This window comes from Sinocyclocheilus grahami, unplaced genomic scaffold (genome assembly GCF_001515645.1).
Source record: "Sinocyclocheilus grahami isolate Dianchi unplaced genomic scaffold, SAMN03320097.WGS_v1.1 scaffold102.1, whole genome shotgun sequence".
Taxonomy (NCBI): Eukaryota; Metazoa; Chordata; class Actinopteri; order Cypriniformes; family Cyprinidae; genus Sinocyclocheilus; species Sinocyclocheilus grahami.
The window spans coordinates 1,971,080-1,983,247 of NW_015505281.1; the positions used below are offsets into that span (position 1 = coordinate 1,971,080).

The 12,168-nt window shown below is 37.5% G+C and overlaps 2 protein-coding genes and 2 long non-coding RNA genes across 7 annotated transcripts in view; 1 reads left to right on the forward strand and 3 right to left on the reverse strand.

Annotated features, from left to right (window-relative positions):
• The window catches only part of LOC107588350 (uncharacterized), a 6,466-nt gene extending 3,367 nt beyond the window's left edge, over positions 1-3,099 (forward strand). The window contains exons 7-11 of the mRNA XM_016276419.1: positions 649-829; positions 1,769-2,017; positions 2,125-2,296; positions 2,402-2,550; positions 2,694-3,099. Coding sequence (XP_016131905.1) covers positions 649-829; positions 1,769-2,017; positions 2,125-2,296; positions 2,402-2,550; positions 2,694-2,926 — 984 coding nt within the window. The 3' untranslated portion in view covers positions 2,927-3,099. The remainder of the gene's footprint in view (positions 1-648; positions 830-1,768; positions 2,018-2,124; positions 2,297-2,401; positions 2,551-2,693) is intronic.
• A 115-nt stretch (positions 3,100-3,214) lies between these two features.
• LOC107588351 (uncharacterized) lies at positions 3,215-4,306 on the reverse strand. The gene is made up of 3 exons (XR_001609570.1): positions 4,281-4,306; positions 3,426-3,495; positions 3,215-3,347 (listed from the first exon to the last, which is right to left on the reverse strand). It is a non-coding gene; the product is annotated as an uncharacterized lncRNA (long non-coding RNA).
• Positions 4,307-6,868: 2,562 nt separating this feature from the next.
• On the reverse strand, positions 6,869-7,563 carry LOC107588411 (uncharacterized). Its single transcript, XR_001609573.1, has 3 exons — positions 7,477-7,563; positions 7,215-7,303; positions 6,869-7,034 (listed from the first exon to the last, which is right to left on the reverse strand). It is a non-coding gene; the product is annotated as an uncharacterized lncRNA (long non-coding RNA).
• Positions 7,564-10,676: 3,113 nt separating this feature from the next.
• Positions 10,677-12,168, reverse strand: part of LOC107588352 (uncharacterized protein KIAA1211-like) — a 51,030-nt gene continuing 49,538 nt past the window's right edge. For all 4 annotated transcript variants that reach the window (XM_016276422.1, XM_016276420.1, XM_016276421.1 and 1 more), the window contains one exon: positions 10,677-11,408. In XM_016276422.1, coding sequence (XP_016131908.1) covers positions 11,245-11,408 — 164 coding nt within the window. In that variant the 3' untranslated portion in view covers positions 10,677-11,244. The remainder of the gene's footprint in view (positions 11,409-12,168) is intronic.

The following is a 12,168-nucleotide window of genomic DNA, read 5'->3' on the forward strand; positions in this document are numbered from 1 at the left end:
GCATTATGCTAATATTTCCACATAGTGATGTAGATATGTGGGGGCGTGTTAGAACGAGCCGTTTTAGGGGGGCGTGGCAGAGTCTTAACTTTGATAAAGAATATCTCTTTGGTTTTGAGACTTTAGTCTTTGCAACTTCAGGGATCTTATCTATGCACAATCAGCTTGTAACACTCCAAAGAGAAAGGAAAACTTGAAATCGCATCATATGACCCCTTTAAATGAAGTAACCTACTCTTTGTGATTGGTTTTCGGTCCTTTGTATTAAACTATACATACATGCATGGTGCTGTTTATATTTTTCTAATTGTTTAAGCAACTTTATTAATTATATATGGTTTATAAACATTATGCACTTTTTTTTTTCCAAAGATAGTCGTGTTATTTTATTACGCTTTGAAGAAACGTGCATAATATTTTGCTCGATGCGCCCTCTTGTTGCCTCTGGAGAGAAGCCAAAAGCTTTTTTTCCCCCTAACTGAAATTATAGCTTTTAAATTCAAATATAATTAGAATTTTGATAATATTTAAGTGGAAAATTCGAATTTAGTTTTTCAGTCATTTTGACAGCCCTAAAACATATTATATTGTTAAATTGGGAAATATTCAATTGTAGATTTATGCCTTTTTAATTTCATTTATACCCAGAGCAACGAGGTAGGTGGTAGCTACCACATGAAGAAGGAGGGCTTGAAGCGTTGTCTAGATCATCTGGAGGCTAACGGTTTGGCAGTGGAATACATCATAACGGATCGCCATCCACCGATCCAGAAGTTTCTTAGAGAGCGCAACATCGTACAGTTCTACGATGTGTGGAACTTCGAAAAAGGTGACTATTAAGCTTTGTGTATTTTGTGACACAGTCAGTGTTGGGCAAGTTACTCTGAAAATGTAATCAAATTACTGATTACTCCTTTTAAAAGTAATCACGTTACTGTTCTGATTACTTTATTTCAAAAGTAATTAGTAATTAGTTACATTACTAGTTATGTTACTTTTTTCTCCATGAAATTTATGAAATCCCAGCATACACGCTCCCGATAAGTATTTGTTATTAAAGCATCAACATTCACAGAACACTGCTGCGTACATGGTTTGGCATGGCAGAATGCCAGCAAAGAGCGCTGCATTTATAATCTCTAAAAGACATCTCAGTTCATCGCAATCTCACAAATCTCTGTTATAACACAATAAATATATGCATAATGAATCTTTCATAATGTCTACAGTTCATGTGTTATAATGAGAGGATTCGTGAGCACGCACATTTCAGCACTGCATTACTCTGCATACGCTTGCACCTGTTAATCGTTTATATTTTACATTAGTTCATGTTGCTTTTGTGCAATAGATGAATAACAATATATTTGTTTTAGATATTTCATGTTTAGATATTTTTTGCGGGAGTCCTGTGAATCATTTTATTCTCCCGCATCCCGCACACACATGAGTGTCTACCCGCCCGCACCCGCTCATCTTGATCACTGGCACTGGACTCGACAGTGTGTGTGCAACATCCTTTTTACAATCTCTAGATTATAAAACACTGCATTCTGTTAGCAATGTAACGCGGCAGTAACGTATAGAGACCTCGGCTTATAACTATTCTCTAATTACTATTTTGAAAATTATAACGCGTTAAATTACTCCGTTACTAAAAAAGTTATCAAATTACAGTAACGCTGTGTAATGACAATTTTTTTTTGGTTATGACTGGTTTGTGACGTTAATGTACTACTCATACACCACATTAATACTTTGTTTACAGGTTTGTCTAAAAAGTTGGACAAACTTTCACAAAAAAAGGGGTGCGAAATACTGAAGAAGTGGTTGCGCAGCATCAAGAATCATGTATACTGGAGTGCTATGTCGTCTACTTCTGGTCCCGAGAAGGTGGCCAGATGGACTTCCCTGCTCAACCACATCCAAAATACACACATTCATCAGAACCCTGAATTCCCGAAATGTGCACATCCAGACAAAGTGTCCAGAGATCCCAAAAAATGGTTCCAACCAGGTATGCAACAGATTTTTCGAGTATATTATAATGTGACAAAGTACAGACAAAGCTTACTACTAGTAATTTATCATTTAAAAATATTATGTTTCTTTTTGTCATTCAAGGGTCAATGCCTCTCTACAAAGTGGAAAAGATCCTGAACAATAAGCGAGTCCTAAAAGACGTGGAAAAGCTCAGTCACCATTACCAGACATCTTCGCTAGAGGCCTTTCACAGTGTGATCCAGCGTTTTGCCCCCAAAAATGTTGTTTGTTCTTTCATTGGAATGTCGTGCAGGTATTATATATTATGACATGCAATATAGTATATTTTAAATATGTATATGCAAGATTTGCTGGAAGTGTGTAATGTTTTAACTTGTATGTCACTCTTTTACCGCAGGTTGTACCTTGCAGCAATGCACTACACTGAAAATGGAGACCGTGAGCAGGCAACGACAACTTCAGGACAACCTATGTACAAGGTTGTTTTTCCAAAGTCAAAGAAGGGTGAATGCACTGCAAAGCCACTTAAAACAGCCCCTTCATATGGTATGTTATCAAATGTTTTCTTTTCATACACTTACAAATACACTTTACACTTTAGTGATGCATTTGATATGTTACTAAGACGTTGGTTGTCGATCGACAGTAATATACATAATAAAATTTCCTTTTGTACCCTATATTTACAGACTATGTAGCTGACTTGATGAAGCTGGTCTTTGAAGAGGTGTTTGCAGACCCCGCACCATTTGTGGAGGAGCTAAAACAAATCCCCATTCCTACAATCCTGTCCTCCCAGATTGAGAGACCTTTAAAGGAGGAAGTTGTTGGCCGCCACATCTCACGCTTCAATCAAGGGGCGGTCGAAAGCCTACAAGCGGTCCATCCGGATCAGGGAACTCCTGCCGAATCTGAAGCATAACACAGGACGGGAGAACCACTCTGACTATCCGTCCTAAATAGCACCAGCTTACAAAGCTTCGATAGGCGAGATATCGGTACTGACGGTAAAGACAGAAAATGTGTACATACTTGCTATTATATGCCTTATTCTTTTTTTTTACAACAAATACATATTTTGAAGAAAAACCTTCAAGGTTTTTTTTTTGTTGCTTTTGTGTCTTGAAAACAATATTTTACTTGTTTTGATTTACAAATGATAGAAATTAGTCTTAATTAATAAATTACTCTTCTTCTGTTCTTCGCCTCAGGGATCCAAAATCAGCTCTGTAAATGTTATTAATGTTCTGGAGGGTGTAAGGAATTAAACAGTTAGGTTCGAAGCCTGGGTGGTGTGTCATGCATTGTAGAGGGCCTGAAACCTGGTTCATTTGCCTCACAACCTGTGGAAGACAAGACACTAACTATTTATAATGCAGTCAAAAGAGTAAAAGCAAGTAAGTGTGCATATATATATATACCTTTTGTATTTCCAAGCAGCATACATTTTCAACTTCATTAGGCATTTTATTACAGTTGTTACATTTGCACCTAAACAAAATTTATAATTTCATCATAACTTATCATTCCACGACAAAGTCACTACAGTGAAGACAGTTCTTATAACGTCGTATAGATGTACAAAATTTAAAAAAATTACCTATAGTTATAGCTCATTGTTAAACGTGATAGTTATTTGTAAAATAAAACCTTACCAATCTGTTACGTTCTGCTCAAGTCGCGCTGGCAAAGTTGATTGATCAGCTTGGTCATCTGCATTTTCTGGATCAGATTCGGGCTCAAATTGATAAGGTAGTAACGACGACATTATCACCTGTCAATATTGCTTTGGAAGCTGATATTCCACATATGGTAAGGGGCGTAACATTTCCGTCACACGCTTGAGGTATTCGGCCAATCACAACGCACTGGATAGCTGGCCAATCACAGCACACCTCGCTTTTCAGAACGATGAGCTTTGTAGAAATCTACGTGTTTCAGAAAGGCGGGGCATAGAGGAGAAACAATAATGTACAGTATGTGGAAAATAATGTGTTTTTTTTTACTTAAACCGCGTAAACACATTGCTTTACACCAAATACACCAAATAATGTTCTTTTTAGCAACGTCATATGACCCCTTTAACGTTTGTCGTCTTAGAAAATTCATTCCAAATAAGTGAAGATATTTTAAGATTAAGTGAAAATCAATCTTGTTTAATGTTTTTGATTCTTGTGCACCCCTCAGTTATTAATATATAAAAATATATTTGTAGTATACAAATTTATTCATATATTTTATGTGTGTTGACTTTTGTTATGCACTTATTTACATACTATAAAGCCTGTTGTCCTTGAACAGTAGCTACAGTATTCCACTGTAGTTTGCTGTGCTGCATGGGAGTGCTCCAGTCACTCACAGAAAGGAGTGTGAATGTATGGTTTCCCTACTGATCTGGAGAGGAGAAAAAAAAATGATGCATCAAGTTTTGTTCAATTCACATTGACTTGTATAGCACTTTTTTATTATACACATTGTTTCAAAGCAGCTTTACAGAAAATGAATGTTTCTACATTACAAATAAGAGTTCTGTTCTGTCAAAGTAATGTTCATATGGCAGAAATGTTCCAAAATTAGGCTATACAAATCGTCATGTATTCAGAAACAATGAAACGTGTATACAGAAACAATGGACAAATTAAAGCAATGGTTACAGGATGTGATCATGATTACAATGCAAGGAAAATGTAGCAGTTTTGTATGTTTATTCAGAGTCGGCTTCATCTGAAGTCTTCATAAGAGGCTGGATATAGTCAGCAGGAGCAAGCTATAGATTACACCAACAAATTGGGAAGGAATCATACCTGGGAACTGGCACTTTTTCACAAAGAACAGGGAAAGACTGGCCAAACCCAGTGAAGAGACTCATTGTGAGGGTGATGTCTCTTTACAGGGAGACTTCAGGTGGTTCTTGTTCTGAAAGCAAGATAGAACAGGAGAAATGGTTAAGTGGTGCTCCATCACATTTCAGTCCTCTTTCAACACAGTGCTTCTACAGTAGAGATTTTCCCATCTACAGATTTTTCCCTGGCCTTCTTTTCTCTGTAAATCGCTTCACCAAAAGTTATTGAGGCCATGCACATATTGCGCGATAAGTCGATATATTGATTATTGCGACAGGCCTACTGACATCCCAGTGTTATTTTATGATATTCACATAAGCATACAACATAAGTGAATATTAAAAAGGGCAAGCAAATACGGAATTTAACCCAACAAAAAAAAGTTTAAAATAATGTTTAAAAAACACAAGCAACTGCATTCAGCGTACCACCTACAGGGAGAGAAAGATTTCAGAAAGATTAAAAACTTAAAAATATGACAACTAGCATCTGGTTATGGTCGCTATTAAGGGGTTTCTCACGTTATTTAACTGCAATTATAGTATAACTGTCTATTATCTAACGATAAACATTAACTATAACGTGCTTCATAAAATACCACTACTGGCCAGACTTCCGAGAGGTCAACTAATGCGTTAAAATGTTAAAAAATGATGTAATTTCTTCAACTTTCTGGCGAGTGTGCTTGAGAAGCATTGAAATGAATGGGCTTTAATGCTGGAACTATTGGTTGTTTGGAACTATTGGCTGCTCCTTCAATTCACATTGACTTGTATAGCACTTTTTTATTATACACATTGTTTCAAAGCAGCTTTACAGAAAATGAATGTTTCTACATTACAAATAAGAGTTCTGTTCTGTCAAAGTAATGTTCATATGGCAGAAATGTTCCAAAATTAGGCTATACAAATCGTCATGTATTCAGAAACAATGAAACGTGTATACAGAAACAATGGACAAATTAAAGCAATGGTTACAGGATGTGATCATGATTACAATGCAAGGAAAATGTAGCAGTTTTGTATGTTTATTCAGAGTCGGCTTCATCTGAAGTCTTCATAAGAGGCTGGATATAGTCAGCAGGAGCAAGCTATAGATTACACCAACAAATTGGGAAGGAATCATACCTGGGAACTGGCACTTTTTCACAAAGAACAGGGAAAGACTGGCCAAACCCAGTGAAGAGACTCATTGTGAGGGTGATGTCTCTTTACAGGGAGACTTCAGGTGGTTCTTGTTCTGAAAGCAAGATAGAACAGGAGAAATGGTTAAGTGGTGCTCCATCACATTTCAGTCCTCTTTCAACACAGTGCTTCTACAGTAGAGATTTTCCCATCTACAGATTTTTCCCTGGCCTTATTTTCTCTATAAATTAAGTGACGTGACCCATACTTGGAATTAGTGCTCTGCATTAATCCCATCCAAAGTTCACACACACAGCAGTGAACACACACCTGGAGCAGTGGGCAGCCATTTATGCTGCGGCGCCGGGGAGCATTTGGGGGTTCAGTGCCTTGCTCAAGGGCACCTCAGTCGTGGTATTGAAGGTGGGAGAGAGCGCTGTACATTCACTCCCCCCACCTACGAGTCCGACCATTATGCCACGACTTCCAAGGGTGCACTGTATTGCTGAAAAACACAATCCCTACTTAGCAGTCAGATGTCCGTATGTGCAAAGGCACAGGTCCCTAAACAAGGCCATATCTTCAGATGAAACTTTGTTTGTAGAAGCATTTTTTAAATGTGAACTAGCACCTCATGACTACACCACGTTATGTACGAGAAGCTGCAAAAGACAGGCGCAAGTGAAATGCAAAAAACATGGTGGCGTTAATTTATATGTAAATATAATGGGCGATATATTGCGTCACCAAAATGTATTGAGGTCATGTACATATATTGTGCGATAAGTCGATATATTGATTATTGCAACAGGCCTACTCTGGGTGACTCCATTATTAATAATAGGATGGTGCAGTACTTAACTAACTACAACTAAACTATGTACAACTTACATCCCTAGACGAGTAGTTCCTCAAGACACTAAAACTGCTGCCTCAAGCAAAGGCACCAGACGCAACAGAGGCCTGCCAGCCCCGCAAGACGCTAAAGCTGGAGAGATGGAGGGGTCACCTGTCTCAGTCCTCCAGACACAAGACTGACCCTCTTCACCACGACCTACAGGACCTGAAACACAATTAGAAATTATACAAATTACACAAACATACTTCATAAAGTATAAAAATACATCCTGTGCAGTGTATATGGATTGACTATATAACCGTTGCTTGCAGCGGGGATTTTGATCACATCAAATCAACAAAAAGACAAATACAAACAAATCATTTTAGCTCGTCTTAGACTTACCTTGAACCAGGCATGGGAGAGCATCTCCTCCAGATGAACCCTCTGCTCCGGGTCGCTCTTTAGGCAACCGGGAATAAAACGGCAGCATTCTGTGCAGAAAAATGAGAGAAATTTCTGATTATTTCCTTCACTTTCACACCTGCTTTCTAAACAGTGAGAGATTCCTGCGTTATCCATAAGGCCATTATTTATAAAGCCTCTGTTTTGCATGATTAAGATTAAGAATTGCTATTGTTCTTCTCTGTTGTAATGAAGATCTTACCATCTGAGAGGCCGGGCTCGATCCAGACATCAGCATCGCATCAGTTTTATATCGCTGCTGTACGGATAACGGTTGGTCATCATGATAACCAGCAGCACACACAGCGACTACACCGTCGCCTTCTTCCCGCAGTACTCACCCTTCTCAAAGTACCCCGGAGGACAGAAATGTGCTGTCCCTGGAGGAAAGAGTTTGTCACATGCAGGGCAGGACTTGGCCCCTGGGCATGAGGTTATGTTTGGGCCCTATACCTACACTACAAATGCCCTCAAGGAGGGGTCACCTGTCTCAGTCCTCCAGACACAAGACTGACCCTCTTCACCACGACCTACAGGACCTGAAACACAATTAGAAATTATACAAATTACACAAACATACTTCATAAAGTATAAAAATACATCCTGTGCAGTGTATATGGATTGACTATATAACCGTTGCTTGCAGCGGGGATTTTGATCACATCAAATCAACAAAAAGACAAATACAAACAAATCATTTTAGCTCGTCTTAGACTTACCTTGAACCAGGCATGGGAGAGCATCTCCTCCAGATGAACCCTCTGCTCCGGGTCGCTCTTTAGGCAACCGGGAATAAAACGGCAGCATTCTGTGCAGAAAAATGAGAGAAATTTCTGATTATTTCCTTCACTTTCACACCTGCTTTCTAAACAGTGAGAGCTTCCTGCGTTATCCATAAGGCCATTATTTATAAAGCCTCTGTTTTGCATGATTAAGATTAAGAATTGCTATTGTTCTTCTCTGTTGTAATGAAGATCTTACCATCTGAGAGGCCGGGCTCGATCCAGACATCAGCATCGCATCAGTTTTATATCGCTGCTGTACGGATAACGGTTGGTCATCATGATAACCAGCAGCACACACAGCGACTACACCGTCGCCTTCTTCCCGCAGTACTCACCCTTCTCAAAGTACCCCGGAGGACAGAAATGTGCTGTCCCTGGAGGAAAGAGTTTGTCACATGCAGGGCAGGACTTGGCCCCTGGGCATGAGGTTATGTTTGGGCCCTATACCTACACTACAAATGCCCTCAAATAGAACATCATTATGGAGTAACACAAAATACACAAACATATGCTTTGAGGTTCATAAATAGTACAACTAATATGCAACATGTCTAGGCTATAGTCAAAGTTTAAATGTAATATTAAATATTCATTATAATATAATAAACAGGATGCGTTCTCTCAGTTGAGAGATCAAACCCCTGAAATAACTTTGAGCAAAACAAAAGTTGAAAAAAGAGATGTTGGCTTAGTATTATAAAAGTTATTGTCATATGTGTGTCCTGTCCTCTTATGTCAGGTTCTTATTTAATCAATAAATTCAATTGAATAAAAAGACATGCTGGCTATTAACATTCAAATGAAATCACTATCAACAAAATCCAACATGCTGGCTATTAACAATCAAATGAAATCACTATCAACAAAATCCATAGATGGATTAATTTTAAATATAACATTTTAATGTAGACATATTAAATGACTGCAAAAATGAAATAAGCTACTTTTTTAAATATGAAACTACAACCGCCAGTAGGTGGCAGCAAGTGACTGTCTTAATGAGTGAGTTGAATCAACCGATTCGTTTAAAAAGCTGATTCATTTAACTTTGCAAACAACTGAACGAATATCACACTATTTACTCGCCGCGAAGTGAGCAGGTGAGTCTCGCGCTTTATATATTCCCGCAGCACTTTCTGAATTCCTCTGTGATATATCAGCGCTCAAACAGAACGTCTCAGGTTACTTATGTAACCATGGTTCCCTGAGTAGAGAACGAGACACTGCGTCCTCTAGGTTTCCCCATGGCGACCCCTAGAGGACGCAGTTCGAAGTTCCCATGAAAGGGAACTGAGATTCTGTGGTAAAATGTTATTAAAATGTTATGTTATTTGGAAATGCAGCAGAGGATCTTATGGGGAAACCTAGAGGACGCAGTTCGAAGTTCCCATGAAAGGGAACTGAGATTCTGTGGTAAAATGTTATTAAAATGTTATGTTATTTGGAAATGCAGCAGAGGATCTTTTGTAACTTAATTTAAAATTTTTACCAAAAACAATGCCCATATAGCATATTAGCACTTTATTGTATTTTGCACTGTATGTATTTTGCATTTTATACTTATACATTGTTGTTGTGTTTTAAAAAAAATAATTTTTTTATCTGTTTTATTTATTGTTTTTGTTTGTTCAGAACAACACTGTAGCACTTTGCCCAAGACAAATTTCCTTTCGGGGACAAATAAAGTTGATCCTTATCCTTATTTTTTTAAATGCAAACACATAAAACTTACATTATAACAAAAAATCATGAGACAATAATATTATGAGATTCTGGACATTATAAAACAAGTCTTCGTGTATATATTTTGTACAAGGAAGCCACACCTCTAGCCATGCCTTCTTCCTTAAACAAATCTGTCTTCACTTGCTTAGTCACACTGTTTCCTACATTCACCTTTACCTGCACTTTTCTCCACTCGCTTCTCAGGTCTGTACCAAAACAGGAATATGATAGGAAATGTTTGCTAATGCTTATTAATGTTTAGCACACTAAACATTTCACTATAACACAGACTCAACAGGATCACAGTAGAAAGTTAAACAATAGAAAGTTCAGAAGAACAGCTTTTATCTGAAATAGAAATCTTTTGTAACATTATAAATGTCTTTATCATCACTTTTGATCAATTGAAAGCATCCTTGCTAAATAAAAGTGTTAATTTATAAAATTAATACCCCCTGCTGTTTCTTGAGCAGCAAATCAGCATATTAGAATGATTTCCGAAGGATCATCTGACACTGAAGACTGGAGTAATGATGCTGAAAATTCAGCTTTGCATCAAAAGAATAAATTACATTTTAAATATATATTCAAATAGAAAGCAGTTATTTTAAATAGTAAAAATATTTTTTTTGGATCAAATAAATGCAGGCTTGGTGAACAGAAGAGACTTCTTTAAAAAACATAAAAAATCTTACTGTTCAAAACATTTGACTGGTAGCATAGATACAAATACTGGATGGTTTAATGTTATCTTTTGCTCATACTTTCTGCTTTTAGAAAGCATTAAATACTACCTGGATACTTGATAATAACCAATACAATCCTAAAGAAACAGAAATGAATGAAAAATTGATATAAAAAAAACGAAGAAAGAGGAAGGAAATCTGGCATCTGTGTCTGGGTCAAATAAACATGGCTCCATTTTATTATTTTTCTTTCTTTTTGTACTTCACATTTTATGTACAAGTCACAAAGCTGTGCACGTAAATACAAAAATACATAAAACATACAAGAGTGAGATAAATAAATACAAAGTCACCTTCCGCTCCATTCATGATAACTGTGTTACTAACTTTAAAGGCTAACGTAACATAGCAAAATTACTTAGTAAAGAGCAATTACGGTATTCACACAGTCCTAAGTAAAAACACAGCTTTGATGGCGGCTCATTTTCAATTTTTTTTGTATGCAAATCTCGTTAGGATTTTTTTTCCTCAGTTTGAAGCATTACATAACAGTCAAATGTAAATCTGTTTTGTTGCAAACCAAATTATAATACAAATGCAATGTATTACCCATAAGCCCCAGTCTAATGTGCATCGTTTCCTTAATGCATTAATGACACCGGGCGGATTAAGCAAAATTAGGCTGTATATGGTTCCTATTACTGCTCACATGTATTGTTTATGTGTATGGAAATATAGGGAAGAATTATGAAGTCCATATGCCAGCGGGGCCTTTCACTGAACAATCTGGGGCATTTCACTCCATGCTTTGGCTTTCTTCTTGGCGAGAGCCAGCCAGGGAGGCTCATCTTGGGCCAAAGGTGCAGTGGATGGGTTAGCACTTCTCTTGCTTTCCTTCTCTACCGTGGATGTGTCGGACAGTTCAAGGGAGCAGAACACTGTTCATTCAAAACAATGGATAACAGCTTATATATTCATCTTCATTCATAGTTTATTCTTTTAGTTTATTATGTATCGTATCAGACATAATACATTTATGCAGTTACGTAGGTCTGCCATTATGTTTATGCAATTGACCTATCGGTAAGCCCCACCCCCCCCTTAGTTACTGTTGCTCACTCGGACAAACAAATGGAGTTGCTGACAGCTGTCAGTGAAAACCTTCTTCCGAGGTGTTTCTGATCAATTTGGGACACAGATGGACCTTCAAGTGGGACTTAAATATGCCATGGAGGGATATATAAAAGATATTAAAGGGGTCATATGATGCTTTTTTAAAGATCATTATTTTGTGTATTTGGTGTAACATAATATGTTAACATGCTTTAATGTCAAAGCAAGGAAGGCCAAATAAAGTGCTTTTGCTTTCGGCTAGAAACACACAGCGTCTCCCTGACATGCTGCTTCAAAACTAACTGCGTTACTGAAACCACGCCTTCTTTCTTTGCATGCACATTTGGGCGGCATATCACAATGCAAACGGGAGAATTATGTTACGGTCGTCACGATTGCAATGACAACATCGTTCATATACCGCAGAGTAAGATTAAATTAATTTACATTTAACCAGATTAATATGTAGAGGCACTCTAACATAGACTTTCACTGCACGGTACATGATGTGAGAACAGTTCGCTATTTAGGTTTGTACGTTAGCATGGACTCACTAACTTTAACGCTAACGTTAGCTAGTTTTAG